This window comes from Lasioglossum baleicum, chromosome 7 (genome assembly GCF_051020765.1).
Source record: "Lasioglossum baleicum chromosome 7, iyLasBale1, whole genome shotgun sequence".
Lineage (NCBI taxonomy): Eukaryota > Metazoa > Arthropoda > Insecta > Hymenoptera > Halictidae > Lasioglossum > Lasioglossum baleicum.
The window spans coordinates 10501733-10528489 of NC_134935.1; the positions used below are offsets into that span (position 1 = coordinate 10501733).

Consider the following 26757-nt stretch of genomic DNA (forward strand, 5'->3'; position numbering starts at 1 on the left):
AACGCGTATGTAATTGTTTAATTCAAGACACGTGGTCATCTGATCGCCGATGTCGATCCTCTGCGCATACAAAACCCGGAGTCCTACAAGCTGCAGGGCACGGCCAATTTGCCACCAGCTATTGTCGTCAGACAACATTTGAAGGGCATGACTGACGCCGACATGGACAGAGAGTTTCCCCTTGCGTCCTTCACTGTGATCGGTGGTCCTAGACGGAGTCTCTCGTTGCGCGAAATACTGACCAGATTGAATCAAGTTTACTGCGGACACTTGGGTCTCGAATATACGTACATTCACGATCTCGCGGTGGTAGGTGTCAGGACTGTTCGAAGCAGTGTGCATCTAATCATACATGACAAGTCTAATCATTGCACTTAAGGGAGTAGACTCGTTTTTCTAAGATTGCAAGGGTCTCCAATGCGCCTTCTCATTTCTCAATAATGCAAAGATGGGGTTCTTCAGTAGTAAAATGTGCTAGATAAAAGATCAATTTAATTACGCCTCGTAAATATAAAAATAGGACTTTTAAGGGCGATCGCGGCCTCGATTGAGCTTTTATCTAGCGCTTCTAACTACTGAAAACACCCCCATCTTTGTATTATTGAGAAATGAGAAGGCGCATCCCGCACCCTTACAATCCTGAAAACAATTTGCGATTCAACTTGGGCTCATTCTGTCAATCTTAAGGGATTGATTTACAGTGTATTTTATTTTGACCATAAATATTAAATACTATCTAGTTGGACTGGATGAGGGGAAAATTCGAGGTACCAGGTGCTTGGGAGCTTCCACCGGAACACAGAAAGTTCGCTTGGTTGAATCTCATGAGAGCGGTGACGTGCGAAGGCTTTTTGGCAAAGAAATACCCTACGGAGAAGAGGTTCGGTCTCGAGGGTTGCGAATCTTTCATCCCATCGATGGTGGAGTGTGTAGAAACATTGGCGGAAAAGGGTAAAATATAGAAAACGTGGAAACTATGCTGTGTGCCGGAAAGTCTAAAATGAAACGAATTTATAACTAGACGTAGAAATTAACAAAACTTTATCTAAAAACTTCATCTTTAAGTAACTAACAATTGCTAACGGTGCTCGCTCCAATATATGAAATAGGTGAAACTTGTTTTTCGCTTCCAACATGCATTAATAATTAAAATTTAATGAAACTCGTAGGTGTAGAATCCGTGGTGATAGGTATGGCTCATCGTGGTCGTTTGAATACTCTGATCAACGTTTGCTCGAAACCACTGCACCAATTGGTTACTCAATTCAACCCGATTCCTCTGGAAGGTTTCGGTTCAGGCGATGTCAAGTACCACTTGGGTATGCACGCGGAGAAAATATTGGAAAGGTGAGATTTTTCATTGTCCGTGTTCGCAGTATTCTGTTTTAAACATTAGCACTGGGTCATCACAGGACCAAGAAAAAAATTATGATCGCCGTAATGGCGAATCCTTCGCATTTGGAGGCGATCGATCCTGTAGTGGTTGGTCGCGTCCGAGCTGAACAAGTCGAGAAGAATGACGCGCGACGTATGTATACGGTGTACTACTGTAAAACACTTTTGCTGTCACTGAATCGCTCGACGCATTCCATCAATTATGTTTTCATGTATTTATGTAAGAAAACGAGTAGGTGCAATTCAAGGGAGTAGACAGATCGAGAGAATCTAAGAAAGCAGTTTCTATTTGTCTTCTGTTTCTTGCAATTGATGGGAAAAATTTTTATTTTACACACTTCTTGCATCTAAATTGTATTTAAAACATGTCTGACAGACGTCTTCATCTTTAATTTCTGTAAAAACAACAAGAGAGTATGTTAAAGTAGTGAAGTAGAAATGTTAGTAGTGACGAAAGTGTTGAGCAGTTGTTCGTGATTGAAACCGCGACTGTTTCCAGTTGGTATGAAGTCGGTGGCTATTTTGGTGCATGGCGATGCCGCTTTCTCGGGGCAAGGGATCGTTTACGAAACCATGCATCTGACTAACCTACCCGAATATACAACCGGCGGGGTCCTTCACGTTGTTATTAATAATCAGGTAACAGCATTAACCATTTCGTGACAGAGCGCGTAACAGAGTTCGCCCATGGGACGTACTTCTTTGTCGCGTTATAGATTGGCTTTACCACTGATCCGCGGTATTCCCGATCCAGTGTACACTGTACCGATGTCGCCCGCGTCGTTAACGCGCCCATATTCCATGTACACGCTGATGATCCTGACTTGGTGACCTACTGCAGCAAAGTTGCTAGCGAGTACAGGTACGTTGCGATTTGTATTATCTGCAGCCACTTGCTCAGGTAACTGTTATACGTAGATTGCGGATTCTATGCATCTACGAGAAGAATGATATAATAGGTATAGAGTAGACTGCGGATCTTTATGCACTTATAGCAAAATTAAGTGGATGAAATTCAAAAAGGTTGGAAAATTTTCAAAATTGAAGATGTCGAGATATGATTTCTCCATTATTCAAATCATTAAGGAAACAAATAACATTCCAGCGCCCGCTCTAGCGGTTACGTCGCCCCGGACAAAAAGACAAATTGCCGCCCCTTGAGAATATATATATTTTTTAAATAAAGGTACATATTTTTTATTGCCAATAAAAATCAAATCATTCTATTTAAAATTTAATAAAAGCATTTATTTTAATAAAAGCAAATTTTCTATTAATTGGGTATTTAACACTTTAATAATTTTTCTCACACTTACAGCCAAAATGGCACCACTAAACTTTAGAGCGGGTCTTCCATTTCTTGCGATCGATGCGGACAATTTTTATTTTGGATAAAGATCCGCAGTCTAGTGTAGAGTAACGACGTCGTTCTCCTGTTTTTCAGAGCCGAATTCCACAACGACGTAGTGATAGACATAGTGGGTTACCGAAGATTTGGACACAACGAGTTGGACGAGCCAATGCTGACTCAGCCGTTGATGTACAAACGGATCAAGGAACATCCGAACGTGCTCACCATTTACTCGGACAAGTTGCTCAAAGAGGGAGTGATCACCGAAGCTTACGCCCAAGAAGTAAGTTCTCAAGAACACGAGACGGTCGCATTTCTTTTTTGTGGATATCACCAGATTCTGCAGAATCGTTCACGGTTTCACAGGAGATACAAAAGTTCTGGGATCACTGCGAAACGGAGTACAGCAAGGCGCAGAAGACTGACTCGATGAATATGAGCGACTGGCACGATATACCGTGGACCGAGTTTTTCGCGAACCAAAGTCCCAAGATCGGCATTCCACCGACCGGGATGGACGTGGAAACGATGAGGGCAATCTGCAAACACATATCCACACCTCCGACGGACATTGATCCTCATCCTCAAGTGAGGTTTCAATCATAGCAACATTATGTCATTCATAGCACATAATGTCATTTAACATTCTTAAAGGATTTTACTATGCATCTAGAGCAGTGCTTCCCAAACCGTGCGCCGCGAAATAATTAAAAATTGTATATAAAAAATGAGTGAAATATGAAATAATATTCTCAATATAAATCATTAAAATAATTAGCTAGCAAAATATGTCCATACAGTGAAACTTGTTTTTGTGCGGTAGATAGGGACCGCAGAAAAGAAACCGCACAAAGAAATATTCACAAACTTCATACATAGCTATAACAAATAATTTTTCACAACATATTAAAGAAAAATTTTTTTATGCTGTGGAGATGGACAGCTTAAAAAAAGTTTCACTTAGAAAATATGTCAAAGCTTTACGAAATAGCAAGAAAGTGCTTTACAAACAAAATAAATAATTAAATTACACATGGAAACATTAAAAAAAATTGTAATTTCTCATTTTAAACATGGAGAAATTTTCAAAACGTACATAATTCAGTACATACAGGGTTTCCTGCTGAAATGAGATCAGCAGGATATCTCGGATGTCGTTGTCGTTATCAAAAAAGTGTTCCTGCAAAAGCTGTTTTGTATGACGGGCTACATTACGCAGTATTAATTGTTTTCTTGTGGGTGGATTGATGGAGGACATTTTAAGGTCACCTAGATGTTTTAAAATGGAATGTCCTATTTTTTATACCATAGATCGATGGAGTATCAAGTTCTGAGTATAAAAGTGTTGACCTTCATATGTCCTAAACCTAATAGTGAACAAGATATCATCCAAAGAAGAAAGAAAATTGTTTCGATAATATTTCGATAACTATTAGGTTTAGGACATATGAAGGTGAACATTTTTATACTCAGAATTTGATACTCTATCGATCTATGGTATAAAAAATAGGACATTCCATTAAAAAAAATCAAGGTGATCTTGAAATGTCCTTTACCACTCCACCCACAAGAAAACTAATAATATTACGCAATGTAGCCTCTCATACCAAACAACTTTTGTAGCAACATTTTTTTGATAACGACAACGTCTTCCGAGATATCCTGCTGATCTGATCTGATATTCATATACCGCGAAGTGTATTTGGGTGCGCCGCGAAATAATTAAAATAATATTCTCAATATAAATCATTAAAATAATTAGCTACTAAAATATATGCATATATATAATAGATTCACCGCAATTTTTTCATTTGCTGTAAAGTGCGCCGCGAGTAAGAAAAAGTTTAGGAAGCGCTGATCTAGAGAATAAGAGCTGTTATGAATGCGTGAAATGTATGACTGTCAGTAACAAAGGAACGAGGAAGTGCTGCGTGTGCAGAAGCTATGGCAAAGAACATGTCGCATAAATTCCTGTGCAGGTACTAAGGGTAATGGACAAGAGAGCACAGCTAATGGAGTCACGTAGAGCAGACTGGGCGATGGGCGAGTGTCTCGCGTTTCTCAGTTTGCTCAAAGAAGGTCATCACGTGAGACTGTCCGGCGAGGATGTCGAACGAGGCACATTCTCCCATCGCGTACACATAATCCATGACCAGAACAGGGACAAGGTTTATAAAAATCTTCTGCACGACGTATTTCCTGGACAAGCATTGTATACCGTCTCGAACTCGTCGTTGTCCGAGTATGGCGTTGCCGGTGAGTCCCACAAATGAACTGGTGTCCTAACGAGAAACACGGCGAATTACTGTTGATCACGAATATAGGATTCGAGTTGGGATACTCAGCCTACAATCACAACACTCTAACGATCTGGGAAGGCCAGTTCGGCGATTTCGCGAACACGTGTCAGGTAATCTTGTTTTGCCAAATTGAAATTCTTAGAATAGCGTTTGTTATTGAATACGATGAAAATCGAAATAGTTTGGCTGTTTTGGGCCGTTTTATATTGTCACGACAATGGTAATATCGATTTCGATTAAGTTGAGCGGCGTGGGTGTATGTATGCAGGTCACCCTGGACACGCTCCTCTGTTCCGGACAATCAAAATGGGGTAGACAGGTAGGATTGGTTCTTCTTCTACCGCACGGAATGGAAGGTCAAGGCCCGGAACATTCCTCCGCGAGACCTGAACGGTTTCTTCAGCTTTGCGATGATGATTACATACATATTCCGGGTACTGAACCAGGAGCGCCGCAGGGAGAGACTCCGGAGCAGATTATGACTCGACAGCTCTTTGAGATCAACTGGATTGTCTGTAATTTGACCACTCCCGGGAATCTCTGTCATGCTCTTCGTCGTCAAATACTGATGCCGTTCCGAAAGCCGCTGGTTAGATACGTTATTAGAGTAGAGATCGTGGTTTTTAGCAATGTACTAAAATACACGTGTGCACGAGGTACGTCAATCGTGTAGTACGAATTTAAGGAACCGTGTATACGGATCGAAAAAGAATTCGACCGAAAAACAGTAACGCATCAGTTGTCGGACTCGAACGTGCCGAACGGATCCTTAAATTTTTACTACACGGTGCACGTACCACGTGTATTTATATACACGTGAAATAGGAATCTGTAGTTTTTAGTAATCCATTACAGACGGTCATTAGAAATGTGTACAGTGGGTGATCAAATGATTAGAGCTACCGGCAGTAGCGCGTTATAACTACTTGGAGCCTTGGGCAAAGTAAAATTTCGGGGCCCCCAATCCCAACTAAATAACTTTATGAGAAAAACGTAGAATTCGGATCTTTTGGATCTTGGTTTGTGTTCGGGTCCCCTTTTGCTTGGGGCCCCAGGCATTTGCCCAAGTTGCCCATAGGGTAACGCGCCACTGGCTACCGGCACAAAGTCTAACGTACCAAAAAGTCTCGCACTATTACGTATGTGATTTAAAGAAATCTCTGATGACCGCTTTGAATCAAGTCTCTTACTAAGACGTTTGATCAGCTAATCGTTTCGAGCAGGTTGTCATGTCGCCCAAGTCTCTGCTTCGTCACCCGATGGCTTTGTCGCCTTTCGAAGAAATGGAACCGGGTACCACGTTCCAACCGATTCTCGCGGACCCGTTCGTCAAACCGGGCAACATACAGAAGGTGCTGCTTTGCTCCGGGAAGGTATTTTACGATCTGGTCGCAGAACGCCAGGGGAAACAATTGGAAGATAAAATAGCGATCATCCGTATCGAGCAACTCTGTCCGTTCCCATACCACCTTCTCAAGCAGGAAGTGGCTAAGTATCCTAACGCGAAGGTAAAAGAACGGGTTACTTTTTACCGTTATCTGATCGGCGCAATTTGAACAGCGAATGTGTCGCAATTGTTGGTACGCGCAGATCTTCTGGTTGCAAGAGGAGCACAAGAACCAAGGTGCGTACGATTACGCGAGGAACAGGATAGCTCTGGCTTTGGGTATCCGTTTGGAAGATATAACTTATGGCGGAAGACCACCATCGTCTGCTCCGTCGACCGGCAGCAAAATGATTTACTCGAAAGAATTCAACGATATGTTGGACATCGCGATGAAGCTTTAATCGAACCATAAGTAATTTACTACATAACGTTTAGCAAATGTCGCGTCGTCACTGCAACCGGAAGTGTTGAAACGCGAATGAATGAGCGCGGACTGACTCACCAAAAGATATAGGTATTTAGGGTATACGGTGTTGAAGCACGCACAGTTCCTTCCATCGAGACAGTTCCACATTGCATTATTTCGCTCGAATTTTTCTTTGGCGTTGCTACGATAACGAGAGAACAACTGCACGATGTGCAAAATAGAACTGAACTTGAGCTCTTTCTAGGTAGTGGTGGTGTTAATTGACAGCGTTATCTACGTGCACGCACACAACGGAGTCATCTCGATGAAAATTCGAAACTTTTTCGACCGTACAAGACACTCCCATTGAACGCGAGTTGTTCATGTATTGTTTAAGTCGATTGTATACAAGTTCCCGTTGTTGAGGAATATCTTGCCGGGTTCCGGACAATCGGAAAGAAGTTGTATTATAATCAAAAGTCCGTGGCATAATATTTCACTTTATGTCCGTGTCTATTTTATCGGAATTTAGTTAGTAATTCCTATTATATAATCGTAGCAATTCGTGAAATAAATAAGTGAAGTAAATTAATAAATGAAATAGTTAGCTGGAACCAATTCACTTTTGTGTAGGAAATTGCACTTTGGTACGATTTTTCTCAGGTGTTTCAATAATTATTGAGACACATCGAAATTCTACATGCACAGGGTGCTCAGCGTAAGGGTTGCCATAATTTTCGAGTCTTCGGCTAGTCTAACTAGGCAATGTTATAAACAACAATTCCTCTCTTCTCCAATAAAATCTCGTTACTTCCACTTTATGATATAGTTCGATCATATAGGGTGAAGCTACATTTTTTAAAATGACTTGTTAAAGAGATAAGAAGTAAGTCAACATTTTAACGTTATGCAAGAATATTTTCTCTCTGATTATAGACAGTGCTTAACTTTGTCGAATCTCTGACAAGCCAGATCACTATCTCCATTCAATGACAAAGCATTCCATGTTACTGATCAAATTAGCCCACGTGATTAGACCTTCTTACTGCTATCTGTAATACCGAACAATTGAAATTATACGGTGCCATCTGAAAAAGCGAAAATCGTCTTGAGATTTGATTAAAAAATAGCATTTTCGCTACTTTTAATTGTATAAATGATTAACGGTGGAACAGTGTAACATTTGTTTGCTTCAAAAATCGTGGCGACTTTTACACTGGCGCCAGAAATAATATTATAAAAAGAAACACAATATGATAAAGACGCCATATGGAAAAGACACCATATGAAACACCAACGAATGAAGTGTGAATATTTTGCTCACCATTTCGATCAAATTCCAAACACGGTAGAAGAATCGTCCTTTTCCCAAATCGATTGTTTATATTAACATGAGAAACTCAACAATTTAGCACGTACTACTTTTCGATTTTCTTATCTCTTATCTGTATAGAACTCAATTTCATTTTCAATTTAAAATTCACAACGACTGCCGCATTCGTACAAAAATTTTCCCGAGAAATTCGCGCGTAAAAATTCTACACTCAATATTAACTAGCCGGATCACCAACTGACTGCTAATGTTTCAGCGAGCGAAAGCGGTAACTGAGATATTCTATCGTGGGAATGGATAAAAAGTTCTTTATCCGTCCATCGGCCATCACAAAAGATAAGCGATTTCCGGGCTTATCGAACGAGTTTCGCGTGGAGTGTATCTTGTACATATTATCTATCCGTATTTGTCAGATATTCTAAATACGATGCTGTTGTAAATACAATCTTAATCATTCTACGAGAAACTGATCCCGTGCATAATTTATCTAGTGTTCATTCAGAAGCAGACCGGTAAAAGGTTTGCTAAATTGTTGAGGATATTGCGTGGAGTGGTGCGAAGCTAGGGTTGCCATCTAGAAAATCTCGAATTCAAGACAAGCGGCATAAAAGCCCCGGACTTTTCCGTACGAAAACTGGACAATATACATACAGGTGGTCCATTTATCTTGAGACAGTCTGTTATTACGGAAACCAGCAGGAATATGAAAAAATGTTTTATATCCACAATATCTACATGTATGCCATTATGCAAGCTTTGCAACATTTATCATGGTGTCGTTAAGAAATGGTAGGTTCAGGAAAAAAATGTTTTATACGAAATATTATTATTTTTCGATGTAGAATAAGAATATAAAATAAAAAATATGGATTTCCATTTGATAAAATGAAGTTGCCCTTCATTTGACCCTTACAGGGCCATTATGGAAAAATGTGCATAGCGCCATTACATGTGCCCTTTCATATGAAGAATATTTTATATAAAACATTTTTTCATATTCCTGCTGGTTTCCGTAATAATTGACTGTCTCAAGATAAATGGACCACCCTGTATATAAATGTTACGGGCAATGTGTTTAATGCGCAGGTATTTCACAAATTGCCCGGACATTTGATATAATATCTACGATTCGTTGGGCAGTATGTTAAATCCATACTTGACATTGTTACGTTAATCTTTTGTAGCGGTAAACTTGTCGATTAATGTCCTCCTCTCAGATTTTAACCGGACTTAAGGGGGTGGACTCGTTTCTAGGATTGCAAGGGCGAAACCGTCCTCACAAGTGTGAGGATTGCAAACGTAAAAGCAGGACTTTTGAGGGCGATCGCGGCCTAGATTGATCTTTTATCTAGCGCTTGTGACTACTAAAAAATCTTTGCATTATCAAGAAATCAGAACGCGAATCCCGTACCCTTTCAATCCTGGAAAAAGGAGTGTACACTCTTAAGATCTGTTCCCCCACGGTTACGATGGGCTACGGTTACATTAACGTTGCTAGGTTAACCCGATTCGGGGTAAGGTTAAACGAAGGTCCGAATCCCTGAAATTGCGTGGAGTGGCGGGAATCTGTGTTTCGAATTCGTATTTCCCGCGCGGAGGCCGCGTTTGCGTGATTGGCCGATAGGTGGCGAGCGCGATCGGGAAATATCTAGAATGTAGAGCCGTGTTCTGCGATTAGTCAGTCAGTCGTCAGTCACTCAGTTAGTCGAGTGCTTGGTATGGTGTGTGTCTGGTGCGTGTGACGTTCCGCTTTGTTGCGTAATCGTTTCGAAGAGCAAGTGAGACAGGATAGAAAGAGGAACCGTGGTCGGAGGAATTTCGGTCGTGTCTCGCGGTGCCGTCGAACCGAGCACTTTGCCTATCGCGGATCAAGAGATATGCCGAAGAGTGGAGTCGAGCATTGTTAACGTGACAAAGGATGCGCGTGGACTTCCCGTTGGAGAATCGATAACGAACAACCAGCAGCAGCCAGAGACCGTGAAAATGTCGCCGATAAAGACGAACAGCGGCTCGCCGGGGACTACCAAGGCTCCGATGCTGAGCCATGTGAAATACGAGCACTTCGTTGCCGGTATATCGGGCGGCGTGATCTCGACGTTGATGCTGCATCCATTGGACCTGATCAAGACCAGATTCGCAGGTAAGCCGATTCACCTATCCGCTGACGACATAACGGTTCGATGCAAATGGCGGGTAGCATAGGTATAGCCGTCGAGGCCCTCTCGATGTATGTAATGTACTCGTGCACGTGCACGGCCTTTCTTATTCACGCGATTCCCACGCACCGCTAAAATGCTATCTCGAACAGTAAATAGATCGGTTTTATCGCCGACTGTCTATATAACAATGAAAACAGTATTTTTACAGCGCGGTATTTATAGACAGTGACTATTTTTGAATCGCGTGTTAATTTATAGCATCATTTTCAGACAGCAGTCTATTTCGGGATTCTGAATAATGGGACTCCATCTTGAAGTATATCTTGCTAGCTTCCATTCACTGCCACTTTATTCAGAACGTTCGAGTGTTGTCACTGAAAATAATAATGTAAGGCAGGCATGTTATGCTCGTTTATCATCAAGGGGCTCATTAAGAATTAAAAATTATTTAGATCAAAATAAAGAAGACACACATCCTTTTTATTAGCATTGCAGTTACAAATGCAAAATAACATACGTATGAAACACAGACTACTTGTCGACGGGCTGCGTGTTTGACATGCCTGATGCAAGGGTTATACAATGTAACAAATTGTTGTAAAATTAATTTCATTTAAATCACCAACTCTGGATTACTTTAACAAAGCAGCCCTTTACATCAATTTTTGGCCACTTCTTGGTGGCCATGGTGGCCACCAACATGTTGATTTGCATAAAAACGATTGTCGTAAATTTAGCGGCACTGACTATCAATCTGAAATTAACTAAATTGTAGTGTAAGGTACAAATGTCATTGTCAAGTAATTCGAAACACGAAATTCGTCTGACAGTCAACGTGTTAAATTATAAATACTACCAACAAGTTTATTTGAGTATTCATTTCATTTTATATGAAGATACTCCATTCCGTACTTGAAATTATTAAAATAATCATATTTGCCGAATCTCCGTTCCGTTTCTCGGATGTTATTTTATTGAAGCTGCGTGGCACATCTGCTGTTATAAATAGAATTTCAAAAATATTTATTTTCTAAACATGTGCTTTATTATTGTAACACCGGAGAAGGTTAATGTCGCTGGCAAAGTAATGGTGTAAAAGTGGCAAACAATAATGCCTTCCAAGGTTTAGGTTAGGGACCAGACGTCATCGTTGGTGTAAGGTTCAATAACTCGTATGTAATATATTCAGTGCTCAAGGTCTAGAGCAAAATACCGTTCCTGTTTTAGAAAGTAATACATACTAAGTTTTCATACAAACAGTAGTGTTCCAACAAAAAATTATTCTTACCAGCAGTACGTAAGGTAGGATAGTACCTATCAAACTCGCCGCTTCCCGTATGTCGCTCCATTTAGACATCTGTAGGGCAGATTATTGATATTTCGGAAAATTTCTTTTACCTTCCACTTGGCTAACGACATACACGCTTTGACGTCAAGCAAGTGTTTTATGGGCGGCAAAACAGTTGAACTAATTTTGTGTTATTACAAAACAGGAAGTGGGAAAGTGTGACGTTCGTAAACTAACGCGTTGTATACAGGGTGAACCACGAATCGTGACCAGTAGAGATTACTCTGTTATTAGCAGTCCGATCGAAACCATATCGTATGGTTTCAAAAGAGCTTTCACACGAATATAGCACATTTTTTGTAAAGACAAATCACAAAAGCAATTTTTTTAATGTTTTGAATACTTAGCGAATTCGCTTTGAAATCCTCTAACAAATAGGCGTAAAAAAATTATAGGTGTATTTGCAAAAAATTGAAGGTGACCTTGAAAAATCATGAAAAAAAGAGTTGACAAAAAATTTGCTATAATCACGTAAAAGCTCTCTTGAAACCATGCTGTACGTGATAAAAATGTTTTCGATCGGACTGCTAATAACAGGGTAATCTCTACTAGTCACGATTCATGGTTCACCCTGTACATATGTATATGTATCTACGAGACGGGACCCTCACCGGTTTCAATAACATTAACATGTTGTCAAGGTCACCATTCCGGATAACTTTTCCTTGTACATAAATACATGTTACCACCGCTGGGCCTTAGTTTCTGAGATATTTGTAAAAAAATCTGTTAAATAGCGAAGTTCGCCATTTTAACACTAACCCCACCGCCACCGGTCAAAATGGCCGGTTCCAGATATATTATTTTACAATTATTGAAATAACAAAAATTGATTGATTGTATAAATATCTTTAATAGGAGTCGCACAAAGTCTAAATAAAATCAATCTTGTCATTTTTATAAGGGAACATGTACCAATGTTACTTTTAAGCACGTTTTAAACACGGTCAGAGTTTGGGCTAGACTTAGTGTAGGGCTCCGCCACTTCCCCGCCCTGAAGGACAAACACGGTCATAGAAAAAAAGGTAGAGTTCGTTGTAGTATTTTCTGTCACACAACTAATGACTAGAATCTTTATGCAAAATGAACATTGTACGAGTTAATTTTGAGGGTCTGTTTTAAGAAATAAAAATGTAGTTCGTCTTCTAAAAATTTCAATAAGTCGAACGTGATGAGTCAGTCGTCCACTGACTTCACAGTTTTGTATTTTACATATTAATGAGACACGAACATCAACAGCGATGACGAACGTAGAGAGATAAAGTTGATACGCGTTAGTCATTTTTTAACCGTATTCAAACTAAAAGGTGTGTTGTCAAAACGTTTGACCTCGGATATCCATTACGATGAAACATTCGTTATCTAGCGTTATTTAAGAACAATGTGGATTCAGTGAAGTTTACAAACGTACAATCACCGAATGAAAGGTCGCGGTGAGACTGGTCGACGTTACAGGTCGATGATCGAATTGTACGATAGCGTGAACCGAAAAAGCACGTGGCGTTATCGAGAAAGATCGAGAAGTATTTTCTGCCGGCCGAGTGGCGTCTGCCAATCGCTCTTTGTCTGCAGCGTTTAAAAATATAGAAATACTGATTGGCTAGTAACAATAGAATACGGAACTTATCTTACAATCACTGATATCGTTAGGTCATGTAAAAAATCTGAGAGATTATTTACTTTAATATTACGACTAAGGTCATGAAAAATTTTTACTGTTACATCTGTTCCGTACACATTTTCTTACGAAACTAATCCAACGATTGATAGCAGTCAGAGCGATAGGTGATCACTACCTTGAACCGACCAAATTTCTAATCAGAATTTGTAATTCTTATCAGCGAAGTACTAACGTTTGAACTACTGGCCGATATTCGAATGATCACGCAACCCAGAAACCGCTGTAAAAGCAAAGCGGTTGCAGGAGCTGTACGATTTTTGATGAAATGGAAAGTGCCCGGTGACTTTCGATCACGCTTCGGAGTGGAAAGTAGAAATTCCAGTTCGCCGAACGAAAATAATTAAAGATTACTTTTTGAGTCGTGTTTACACATTGTCGTCATCGATACACACACTTTCGCTTTTCGCGTTATTAAACACGAGATTGGACGACCTCAAATTTTATTTTATTCTGGGGAACGCATTTACATTCTACGTCGTCAATTTTGGTAATCACTCGCGAACTGGTAACTCCTCGCGAATTTTCCACGGAATTTTGTTTGTATTCGATTAACTGATTATAAAATTTGCATTTTAATCGAATTCCCATTGAATTTCCACTCTTTTAAAGTATTTTACGGAACGGTTAGTATTTGCATCTGCAGTCAAATTATAATTTCACGCTCCTTTAAATAAACAGTTAATTAATTACTAAATTATTGCTGTAATGTCTACATAATTTTTAACGAGTAGTAAATTAATTGCGCAGACTCGAGCAAATAATTTTTCATTTGATCATTTGATGAACATCAACAAACTACAAAAATTAGCATGTCTGAATTTAGTAATTAATTTAGTTCACCAATAACTTCTTCTTCAGGTGAAATTATTTATTATTTTATTTGAACAATGTAATTGTTTTAAACGCCAAAGGAAATAATTTTTTTTATGTCATTTGTGAGGTAAAAATAATGTAGTATTTTAAATAAAATGTGCCATTCACATGCTGACAACATATTGCTATGTTGAACCAGCGAACGCGACCTTATTATTATCATTGTTATCGTAAGGCATACTTCGTTTTATCGTTGTTTAAAACTGTCCGCCACCAGTTCACGGTCCAATAAGTTGGTTAACAATTTATCGTGAAATTGTTCAGTTACTACAGATAAAGGGGTCGGGTACACAACGATGCTACAAAACAATGCATACTACAGGCTGCCACGAGCTTATCTGCCGCGGTTTTAAGTCGTTTCGTTATCATTGCGAAGCCGATGACGATGACGCAAAGAGGGCTCGTTCGCGAACGTATTTTCGTCGTAAAATTCGTTGGCCGTACACCAAACCGCAAGAAATTCCGCGAATTGCGTCAGAAGCACGTGAGGGATCAACGACGGAATTTCGAACGCGTCTTCATTCTATCTTGATAATGTGTATTAAAATCGTCGACTTTATCAGGTGATTCGCAAAACAACGTCAACACACTATTTCTGGGCTGTACAATAAAACTTTATAATTTCATGAGTAGACCGCGGATTTTTATGCAAAATAAAAATTGTATTCATTAACCAGATACAGGAACGATAGAAGTTTTAATAGAATGTTATGTTGTAAAAAATTTGTTACTTTCTTCTGTAACCCCTTGCCTTACGCTTTACAATATCGTGTCAGACTCGTGACGAAGATTCTGAACAGAGTCTAGTAAATATGTATGCTATTCATATTTCCTTTAAATCGAAATAAAATTCTATTTTGGTTTTGTTAATGTACAGCTATTGAGGAACATATAGGCGTATAATACATATATGTATATATAAAGTTTCTCCTTGTTTAGGTAATTAAGAATTACAAAAAATGTTTTAATCACTGAAATCGTAAATTAAATCGTAAGGCGAGGGGTTAATAAGAAAAATCTACATTGAAGAAAAAGTGGAGAGGACTTTTTTTGGTTGATGTTAAAAATACTTGATTTGTAGAAAGCAACTTTGCGCAATCGAGTAATCCGTACGTCGCCGGTTTCTGGAAATACTCGCAACGTGCTCTGTTTGTCGCCACGTTAAAAGATTTTGCAATTATGCGCTTCACGTGTGCGAGTATGTATGTGTACATGCAAGATTAATTTATCGCGTCTACTGAAACATCTCGTGACTTCCAAGAACTGTTTCGTATACATTTCCATTTCTTTGTTGTTTTGTACGAATCTGATCAGGCGATTGATATGTAGAACGTTGGAATTATGTTCGAATGAGATGATTTTTCTCTATGGAATGATCTCTATTCCTGCAGGGTCGTTGTTGTGTCTGAAGAACATAAAAAGAAGAAATTTGATGAAGTAATGTCTTATATACGAACCGGACTTTTGGCAAATTAAATAGCTTTATTTTAATAATTCGAGGCACAGAAAGATGTACTATGGGCAATGCGCAAAAATATCTTGGCGACCTTGACATTGTTACATTTACCTGATGCCTGGGATATTTTTGCGAAGTCGCGTCATGCCTTCTTATTCCATTCACTATCGCTTTCGACAGGAATAAATTTGAATTTTCAATCGAAGCAAGCAACGATCTACTAAACTAAAGGTTAGCACACATGCGTTCGACATAATAGTAATAACCGCCTGTGATAAACCATAACAGACAGACAGGAAAAGAAAATAATTAGATTCCGTTTATCGCTTGTGGTTTCTTCGTACATAATACAATCTGAAGCGTGTTATAGGTCGTAACAGATACACACATGAACGATACTTACAAAGTTCCACAATTCATTCCCTCTATCATTTTATTATATTCCATTGTCATCATTTTTGAAGCAGTATCAAACGTTATGAAGTTAACCTCGTCCTTAAGAAAATCAATTCTGAATATTTGTTAGGCACACGTGTGTTAGGCGAACTTCTGACGAAATAACAGGTGGTACTATCTATAAAGGAACTTTGTACATACTCTAAATACTGCGAAAACGAACAGAATATGTTAGAATACAGTAACCTTGCTTGCGATTTCATTTTTACGATTTTTATTTAAGCGTTTATTAAATAGTAGCTCTATAAGAGAAACACAAACAAGCAAATATTCAAATATTAATTGAATAAATGAATAGTACAGTGCAGTCTTGATTTAAGAAAAGTACTCGGGGCCGTACTGTTTCTTAGATCGTGTAGTTCTACTATTTTTTGCGACCGCGCCTTGATCGAAATATAATGTAAATATCATTTTTCACGTGTTTAAATTATTAAGATATATCACAACTTCCTATTTAATTTTCGTTTCATGTAAGTGATGCAACAAATGTTTATTTTGGATTAACTTGTACACTAATTAACTATAGATTGATTAACTATAGTCAATTATTAACGATACGATAGCTTTAATGAGCACAGCTGCGAAGGAAATCGTAAGGTGAAGGGTTAACAATCGAGTACTATTAATATTTATCGTTTATTTGCAGTGAACGATGGTCATTCGCAATCCGCCCCACAATACAAGGGGCTGAAGAGTGCTGTCCAACAAATCGTTAAGACTGAAGGTGTGCGAGGACTTTACAAAGGCGTGACACCGAATGTGTTAGGATCTGGTGGTTCCTGGGGGTGCTACTTTTTTTTGTAAGTACATGATGCAAACAACGAAGAAGAAATTTATCTAAATTAAAAGATCTGCAAGTACTTTTCATGATATTTTCAACACTTAGTAATGTGTGATTGTCTTTATTTGTTTAGCTATAACACCATCAAAGGTTGGATCCAGGGTGGAAACAGTAGGATGCCTTTGGGACCCTCATGGCACATGTTCGCTGCAGCCGACGCTGGGATTCTCACATTGCTCATGACCAATCCGCTTTGGGTAGTAAAGACACGTTTGTGCTTACAGTACACCGATGACAAACATCTGCCGGAAAGACTTCGATACAAAGGCACGATAGATGCGATTAAGAAAATTTATAGAACCGAAGGAATCCATGGCTTGTACAGGGTGAGTTAATTAAACAATATAATCTTTTGTATCCATATTCTCAAATTCTTTCAATATTTCTTTTGCTACAACTTGTACCTACTTATTATACATATATTATTATTGTACATATATCAGAAAATAGAAAATAGATGTTTCATTTTGATGGTAATATATAGGGTTTCGTTCCTGGAATGTTCGGTGTTTCACACGGAGCTATCCAATTTATGGTGTACGAGGAGCTGAAGAATTGGTACAATGGTTATTTAAATGTTCCAATTGACACTAAGTTGGTAAGTGAAATATATGTGCGTTCAGAGAGAGAGAATATCGTTACTACCGAGAAAGAAATCAGCTTATAATTGATAATTTACTTTGCAGAGCACATGGGAGTATATTTTCTTCGCAGCAGTATCGAAATTGATAGCTGCAGCGTCTACTTATCCTTATCAAGTAGTGCGAGCACGTCTTCAAGATCATCATCATAACTACAGTGGCAGCGCCGAATGCGTGCGATTAATATGGAGGTCAGAAGGCTTAAAGGGTTTTTATAAAGGCTTAACGCCGTATCTTATACACGTTACACCAAATATTTGTTTAATTATTGTAATTTATGAAACATTTTCTAATGTGCCTACGGATTCTCATTGACTCTTTAGATTATATTAATCTAATTTTTTTAATCTATATAAGATGGAAGAGAAACGATTATTAGTCTTCGTTCGAATATTCTGTAATTCACCTGGATTGAGTTATGCTTTGATACTGGATTTTCCCAGGCCCAGAACAGACAGCTAACTTGGTGGAAGTAATCAGCAGCAAATCGTTCTGATTTAAGTGTAACTTGTATTTTGAATTTCTTGATGTCCTTTGTTAGTCGAAGGTGCACTCGATACAGTATTATTAGAAAAAGTTGTCACTCTCTTACACAACCGACACACACACATACACACGCGCGCGAAAACACAAACACAAGCACTAAACCATGCGCGCGTGCACACGCTAAAAATGCTTATCCACCCAAATACACTTCTGTACAAATATTGAAAGAGTACTTGCGTTGCACCGAAGTGTACACTTCAGCTGCACCGTTCCTTATTTTAAAATGGCTTAAGCCAATTGAAGTGCTATGGTTGTTACTTAACACTTCACATTTCTCTCCGAAAATATGTAATATGTGCTACTCGATGGTTTTGAAAATGTCGTAGCCACACAATTCATTTAGACAACATTTCTGGGAATTCATTGGCAAAGATGACTCATGGAACATGTGTAAAGAATATTATTCAAAAGATTTTTCATTGTACTCGGCAATCATACTTCACGGAAATTGTCGGATTGCAAGTGTCTCGGGACTCTAGAGATAGATAAATACTTTTAATATTTTTATTTAAGTTGTTTTTTCGAATCGATCATTGGCACTGGCAATATTTTCTTCTTTTTTAAGAAAAATACAAGCCAGTTTTAATATCTATATACATATACATACACGTATATTATATTGTATATGTATATATACATGTACGGAAAGTATGCTATTTCAAATTCTCTCGCATTATAACGTGATGTGACTTTTTGAAATGGTGTAATAATTAATCATTTATACGGATCATTCGAGCATATTATTTTATTTATTCGACAACGTGTGTGTGCAGAATATCTTGATTTGCTCTTGTAAAGCGCGCAGAAGGGAACTTGTGTAACTTAAGGACGATTAACTTAATTATTTTCCATATCATGGTAACAAGTTCTCAATCCGGCACTCATTTATGCGATGTGTACCGTGATTACTTCACACTTTCTGGATAAGATTATAACCAACAACCTTAATGACCATAAATTATTTACTGTTCCTCATATGTCACGAACAATTTCCTTCGAAATTCGATTGTGAACACACGACTAGCAAAAGGTGCAATTTAATAATCTGTAATAGTTAAATTTACGGTATAAGACGGTTACATGATTGCACGAACGACGAGTTACGCGTGAGCTTGCAGTAATTAGATCAGTATGTGAGCAAGGATCAAGTGAGAGTTTCGGCGTTTTCGCGTGATCAGCGAGTCACGATGTCGAGCCTGAATCTCGTATTGGGAATAAAAATGGATAAAAAGTTTTGCGTAGGAATATAAATGATCGTCTACAATTGCATTGTTAACCGTGCTGTCATTACGTTTCTTGTATACAATGACCATATACCTCATTTCGAAACACCTGTGTTAGATGAATGTTTCAAGGTTCATTGTAGAGTCTGGTACTCGGACCAACCGAAGTGTAGCAATAAAATTTAATGTCATTGTAACTCAGATTTAAGTAGGCTCAATTTATTTATATGAAAGAGTTTCCTCTGAGAAACAATTTGACAAACACCTCAATAAACGCAGCAACACTCTAACGATTGTTTCAAGGTTCGATTCAGTCGCTGCCCCATGGGAGTGTTTATAAGAAAAAAGGTGGACAAACTTATTTCTATTAGATTGATCGATGTAAAATGACTTTAGAAATCGCATGAAGTCATTATTTGGTCTGATTATATTCAACAGAATACATTGCGTTCCTCTTTTACTTTGTATACTCTTTCGTTATTAGTTGTTGTCGTTCTGGAATAAGTCTCGAAGTAATTACAAAAGCAGCGACCTCCTCGATATATCCAAATCATCGCTTGTGGAAGGTCCTTTTTGATAAAATTCTTTTTTAAAGTATAAGTTTACGAGTATTTGTAAAGCAAGTGAACCTTTTTGTAATTTAAAATTACTCTGTATTTTAAGTTGACTTTCAGATTTTGAAATGGTCATTATTTTTTATGTAATATTTTTTAGTTTACATGTAGAGATGGTTCTTCTTGTTCTGGAAACAATCATTTTACATTGCGTCCACGTTCTCTATAAAAATACTCTTATGCGAGCTGGTGCGGTTTCGGATATCTTTCTCATTTCATTGGGTGTCCCTGAAGAGTTTGCGTTTCACAGTAGCAAAACGAGTAATACCCGCAGAGGATAGATCGAGGAGAAATATTTATACGACCGAGCACCGGATGCATGCCCTTAGATTTCGGATATTTTTCTTTGAACTCCGATGGCGACTCTCGGTAGAACTTCGCGCCATTTACGGTCTCTTTCTTGAACGCTTTTACGAGTAAATGAATTGCTGTGGCGGGTCCACAAGCGTTTAGCGTGACGAAATATGTAAGTGGAGATGGCATCTCTACGTGTGCGTGAGTGTGTATGATTGCATAAGCCAACCGGTGGAACAACTGTTGCGACTTTCAGACAAGAAAAGACCTAGGTAGGTCTTTTTCGATCGGAATCTCTAAGCGGCCTGATTCGCTCGACTTGAAAAATCTAGCACAGATGTTCGCCGGGAACTGAAGAAAGTCGCTATACTTGTTCTATCAGAAGCGAACATAAGCGACGAGATCAATCACTCGTGGAACCACCAGCAGTACGATTTTTGGACGTATTATGTGTACGATTACGCATTGTATTTGTACCTAAGGAATATCGCACTTGTATGAAAAGTAAACGATGTGGAATTGAGAAAAACGAATCTTTGGGTTTTAAGATACTCCTTCATACCCAGTTCTTCAACCGATCTCCCAACACGATCACTGTTTCAGGCAGGATTTTTGTTGTCAATACGATCGTTTCCCTTTGACACCGAGTTTGACCATTCATCGAGACGACAAGAATCGTACGCCGGTTCAGATTTGGTGCGAATGAGAACATGCGATGTACAATCTACATAGCACTAGACGCCAGTGAAAGATGAGACGAATAACAAAAGCGTATTACTGGTGGTTAATTTCAGACATGAACGGTGGCGCGGCTTTTACAAGGGTCTCAGCGCGAACCTGACCAGGGTGACACCGGCGACCATGATCACATTTGTTACGTATGAGCATGTGTCTCACTATTTACTACAACAAAGACGGGAACGCCAGATCCAAGAAGAAAGGAGGCATCAGCCGCTTCTAATCAAACAAAATTGAGAAGCGGCCGCGGGGAGCTGTGGCAAGGAAATCCGGTGACGTTTTCGGAACGCACCCAACCCACATCATGATTTCCAACTCAATAAATAAATATGGAAGTTCGACTTTCATTTTGAAACGTAAACGGAGCGTCTGTGATGTATCCTTGCGTTGCACTAGCGAATTCTAGCTAAATCGCTCTACAAAAGGCGTTTCAATTCTCGGCGATCAACTTGTTGAATTGCTACTACGCAAAATATATTATTGCGATTCCCAGTGTCGATCATGCCGGTGCCTTAGACGAAATATTTATTTTCAATTGTTGCAACCACTGATATTTGTGGTTGATGCCCGCAACGTTCCTAATGCAGTTCATTAGGTGTGTGCATGCTCTGTAATCCATGTATAAACTAATGTAACGGGTGTAAATTTCGAATTTTCACACTAAGAAGTACGGAAAATAAAAAGTTTCGAAATATAAGAGTAAACACAATTTCTTCGAAATATTAAACTTGAAAAATTAAATTTTGGTCACGTTTCGCTGCTCCTGGGCCACTGTGGCATTTCTACAAAACGTTATAATATTACTATTCGAAAAAAGCCACAAATCGCATTCAGTATTCTCTAGTATTTGACAGTTAGGAGATCGCACATTCGTTTCTACGAGGATAATGAAAATGACAGACCTTGAAAAACTACAAATTAGTAAATGAATATATTCGTTTGTACACTCTAGCGAAAGATCGCTCGAAGTCTCTTTTTACACAGCCTTGTAAGTTTCATAGTGAATTATAAATTTGATCGGCTGAGCAGCTTTAACTTTATCGCGTCTTCAACTGTTACCTTTGAGATCGTATCGAGTAATCAATGCCAGCGGACTCTGAGGGCAATTCCTGTGGTAGTTGTCACAATCTTCTGCGTATTCTGCCTCGACGATCTCGCTTGGAAGATCTTCATCTTGCGAAGAGGATGGCCTGGCATGAGAATCGCACAGTGATCTTTACAGTAGTCGAACCAGTTTTCGATTGTCGTTAACTACATTTGTGTGTGTACTAACGTGAATAAAATTTGTAAAACATCGCCAAGCACACCGTTGTTGGACAAAGGTTCGTTCGCTGTTTCGCAGATCATTTTCAGCAGACAATCCTCTCCCGAGTACCCGGCGCTGTTTCAATTAGCGTCATACATATTGTTTTAAAATCGCACAGCCGCGATTTTCATCGGTTCGATACGATTTAATTTCGCCTTTTTTTACCTTTCTAATTTGTTCACGAGAACGCGGTACGCCAGTTGTCGGTCCAGACTGCGCTTCCGTAAATATGGCTCGTCCCAATAATAACTGGAATTCGGTAGACCGTAATTCGCCTCGAAGTACAGCGAAAATATCACCGATTTGTTTGGGATATCGACGGGAACGCCGAGAGCGAAGAATATCTGAAAACACGTGGCTAATTCATTTTCGAATAACAATGAGTTCTCTCTCTCTCTCTCTCGATGAAACGCGTTTCACTGAACGATTTGTTTGCCCGCCGCTAACGATTCTCTTCATTGAAATTTCCGTGAAAAGTTATTCTTTAATCATTTTAACAAGATGGAAATGATAAATTTCTGAAATATTCGTAATAAATGCACAAAATCAGCAAACTATAATATCAATATGTGACTTCAAAGTTACACGGAGCTATAGAGGGCTGAATTGCATTTGCTGATATTTGTGATAATTAGACTGCGGATTTTATTCATTTATGACAAAAATGGGCACGTGCAATTTAAAGAAGTGGACGAATTACGAAGACTTTAGTACATCAGTGTATTAATTTCAGCTTAATAAGACAATTGGAAGGAAAAGGCATTTTCTATTTGGCTCCTGTGTCTTGCAATCAATGCAAACATTTTTCATTTTGCATAAAAGATTCGCAGTCTGGTGATAATTGTATAAAATCCGCAGTCTCTACTTATACAAATACATATCACGAGCTGTGTGGAACCCCAGATGAGTAACGACGCGATTCTCTAAGCCGAGTAACGAAGAGTTAAGCGAGGACTCTGAAATCCGTGGAATTGACGAGTTCCGTAAATCTAGTGTTAACGAGACTATATTCCTCGACAGGTGGAACTGCGAGCCGGGATACTGATATCAAGTTAATGGCTGCAGGAAGCCGTCGGCCGATGGAAAATTAATGATTTATTTGGTGCCTTACCCCCATTCCGCTACCCTCGGGGAACCCTATCGATCTCAGGTGTCTTGATACGCCGCCGGTGATGTTTTTTACCCCTGAAACGCTCGACAGCCACGCGAGATAACACACCATGACACGGCGGAGCATCTGAAACGAACGTAAAATAAATTATCGCGATCGAACATTCATTTTTTCTTGCCCCCCATTGCCTAGGCCGTCACGGTTATTAACTCCGGCGCTGGCTCCTCGCGCGATTTTATTTAATCATACAATCATCCATCCTCGTGAGGATCTCATTCCTCGCGAAATTGCACGGTGACCGATCGTCGGGACGGAATGGCTGTGACGCGACGGCGACGAGCCACTTTCGCGAATGATGGAGCACCTGTCGTCAAATTTTCTTTCGACTTTGAGCTGCTCATAAATTTCCCTTGTAATTTCCCTATCGCTCGAAAGAGAACTATCGGGTTCGACTGTGGCTCGTCTTTTCGTCGGGGCCATCGTCCGGTGTTCGAAAAATCAAAAGTTTTACACGCCCCGTTTCGCCTCGCGCACCTACTGCTCTCCGGACCTGTCAGAACTTTTACGATTTGCGTATGAGCATTTCTTATTTTACGAGGATGTACGCTCGGCTCGCCGTAAGAACACCGTAAAATCGCTTTACGCCCGGTTATCCGGAAGATTAATTTTTCTAATTCGTTTTCCCCCGCGCGTCCCCACGAGAGAGGACCTACTCTGCCTTTTTGATCACTGGCCACGGGCGGGTTTTACGCATTCGTTACGCGCGATAGTTCCCCGCGGTTCATTGCACCTTTAACTCTACTAAACCTCAACGGGCGCATTTATACGGAGAAGTTGAACGGGGTCTGTATCTGTAAACATCTCCAGTTCATTAATTATTATTAATTCGGTACACTGTGTTTTACTTGATTCCTGAGCTATCAGGCTGTGTTTACGACGCAGCTTAATTTCCTTCTTCAGACGGGAAGTTCGGCGGAACAAGCGGAGCACTAAGGTTTTTATTCAGCGTAAATAAAACCGCGATATCGCTCGACGAATTTGGACCAATCGCGGGTTGAACGAGACCTGTTCGAACGATGATCGAGAATGGAAGTTACAAATTATGCAAAAGACACGTTTACCGAAATGCACATCGTAACGAGTCGAGACGAGCGAGGTGGCTGAACAGTTTTTAATTTGCAGCTTCGGTGGAGCGTCTTAACTGTTTATAAACTCTGCGTCGCGAGAGAAAAAAAGCCGGGAACCGGGGAAGTTCGCGGCGCACTAATTGTTACCGCGCGTTAACGAACTGTAATTGTCCGGTGTTAGCATCTGCGTGCGCGAGTGCCTCGGTTGGCAAAATCAACTGCATAACGCATCCGGTTTCCACGCAGACTCCATTTCCAGCGAGTTGACAATATTTCGAACTGGTTGCTGGCACTTACGGGGGTTGTGTCCATCGTCCGCGGGCCATTTAAAACAGTTAAAACGCGGAGTCGCACGCGCTCGCGCGGTTCGGTATACATTAGACGGAGATTGCATTAATCATTGGATCGCAATGCGACTGTTTCCGCGTTGTTTAGCGCATTCCGGATTCAATGGCGAAACTTGTAATTATTCTCGGGCACTTTGTACGCGTTCGTCTCGCAACCGCGCCGCTAACCCTCGCCAGTCGAGTAATAACCGTTGGAACCCTCTATTTGCCTCTGGTAGCCGCCGGGCTTAGATATCTGGGACGAAGCTGCACGTGGCAAAGCCCGTTCGAAATACATCATTGATTAGCGCCGGGCACGAATACACCTAACCGTGCCACAACTCACCTGTACCGCGGGCACAACTCGCGTTTCTGCGGATGCCACGGACGACGGCGAGAATTAACGACGTTCGCGAACTCTGTCGCGGCCGCGAAAATTGATCGAACGACGACCCCGGACGAATCTCGTCCTCTGGATTTTTCAGGCCGCGGCCGGCACGGTTATATGGGCGTTAACGGAGGAGTTAATGGAACGATAAGAGGACGGAGAGACACACCGAGAGTACACGATGAAAGAGCACACGCTGGAATCCCGCAGGGGGTAGAACGGGAATCCGCAGAATTTCGTTTCAGGATGTTGGAACGCGGAACGATTGCGGGCTCTCGCCGCCGCTGCACGGGCTGCAGTTTCCAGGATTGTTCGCCCAACGGTTCGCAGATGGCGGCTGATGGTTGGTATCTAGGACCTTCAGCCCCGCCCATACAATTTGAACGAGCACCTTCTCGCCGGTTTCGATGACGCCCGATCAACATTTTCGAAGATTCGCCAACGTACTACGACGTCAAATCGTCTATTCTGATCGGAGACCCTAATCGTACACTGCGACAATACTATTTAAAGGGTCTTCCAATAAGAGCTACAGATCTTTCAATTGTCACAGCCGCCATCTTCGTTATTCAATTGTTAGTGTCACACGTTATTTGTACTCGGTAATGCTCGGCAAGTCATCATGGATAGATACTCAGTTGCTCAACGCGTTGGAATCACAGTTGGGAAATAATTTAATCTACGATTGACAACTAAATTTCTACTTCAATCGTTAATCGCAATTAACAATTAATCTTCTAGTTTAGTCGTTAATTGCGATTAACGATTATTAATCGTCAATCGGATAATTAATTAATGATTAACTGTATGAATACTGAAAAAAATGTAAACTGAATTTAGGTGTATTGTCATTTGGTCTATACATATATAATACCAACTCTGTTTACGTGCTTTTTCTTTTTTTAATCAACGATTGACGATTAACTTCATCAATCCATTGAATCAATCGTCGATTTTTCGATGATTTCGTTTTTTAATCGTACACATCAATCAATCATGATTAGAATTTTAATCGATTAATGCCCAACTCTGGTTGGAATTATTAAAATTTATCGCATTATTGAAATCCAATTGGCCTTCAAGATCTTGCGACTTGACTCCATTAGACTTTCCCTTGTGGGGCATAAACTGTTAATGATCTTAAAGCAAACATAATTCGTGTTATCGGTGAGATACGACCTGATTCAGAGTCATCGAAAATTGGGTTTGTCATATTCACTCCACCAAACGCAATCGTGGTGGTCATTCATATGATATTGTATTTCATGTACAATGCCATCGAATGTTCTTTAAAATGAAGCAGTGAGAACTAGATTATCTTCCGTATTTTTTGTTTTATTTCAATTCAAAGTTCTATCGCTCGTATTGAAAGATCCTGTACATAGTAGACGTAAGAAATTGTATGGAAAATGTATTCTATACATATAGTAAGAATTTTCTTCTCTCTTCATTCCCAA

At 39.8% G+C, this 26757-nt stretch overlaps 3 protein-coding genes across 5 annotated transcripts; 2 read left to right on the top strand and 1 right to left on the bottom strand.

Annotated features, from left to right (window-relative positions):
* Positions 1-7: 7 nt before the first annotated feature.
* Positions 8-9666, top strand: LOC143210183 (2-oxoglutarate dehydrogenase complex component E1-like). The gene is made up of 13 exons (XM_076426781.1): positions 8-309; positions 741-951; positions 1170-1347; positions 1413-1528; positions 1895-2034; positions 2112-2257; positions 2840-3029; positions 3113-3334; positions 4726-5002; positions 5071-5156; positions 5315-5635; positions 6270-6554; positions 6637-9666. The coding sequence occupies exons 1-13, from the start codon at positions 148-150 to the stop codon at positions 6832-6834; spliced, it is 2532 nt and encodes an 843-aa protein (XP_076282896.1). The 5' UTR covers positions 8-147; the 3' UTR covers positions 6835-9666.
* A 201-nt stretch (positions 9667-9867) lies between these two features.
* On the top strand, positions 9868-21279 carry LOC143210177 (solute carrier family 25 member 32). Its single transcript, XM_076426765.1, has 6 exons — positions 9868-10312; positions 16792-16945; positions 17060-17312; positions 17471-17584; positions 17673-17818; positions 21099-21279. The coding sequence occupies exons 1-6, from the start codon at positions 10156-10158 to the stop codon at positions 21277-21279; spliced, it is 1005 nt and encodes a 334-aa protein (XP_076282880.1). The 5' UTR covers positions 9868-10155.
* Positions 17060-25624, bottom strand: LOC143210181 (uncharacterized). 3 transcript variants are annotated; one of them, XM_076426779.1, is made up of 5 exons: positions 25470-25624; positions 23460-23585; positions 22514-22692; positions 22316-22423; positions 17060-22232 (listed from the first exon to the last, which is right to left on the bottom strand). In XM_076426779.1, exons 2-5 carry the CDS (start codon positions 23583-23585, stop codon positions 22091-22093), a joined length of 555 nt encoding a protein of 184 aa, XP_076282894.1. In that variant the 5' UTR covers positions 25470-25624; the 3' UTR covers positions 17060-22090. The 3 variants fall into 3 exon arrangements, with proteins under 3 accessions (XP_076282894.1, XP_076282892.1, XP_076282893.1); XM_076426777.1 differs by having other exon boundaries at positions 24581-25614; XM_076426778.1 differs by having other exon boundaries at positions 25259-25613.
* Between the last annotated feature and the right edge of the window lie 1133 nt (positions 25625-26757).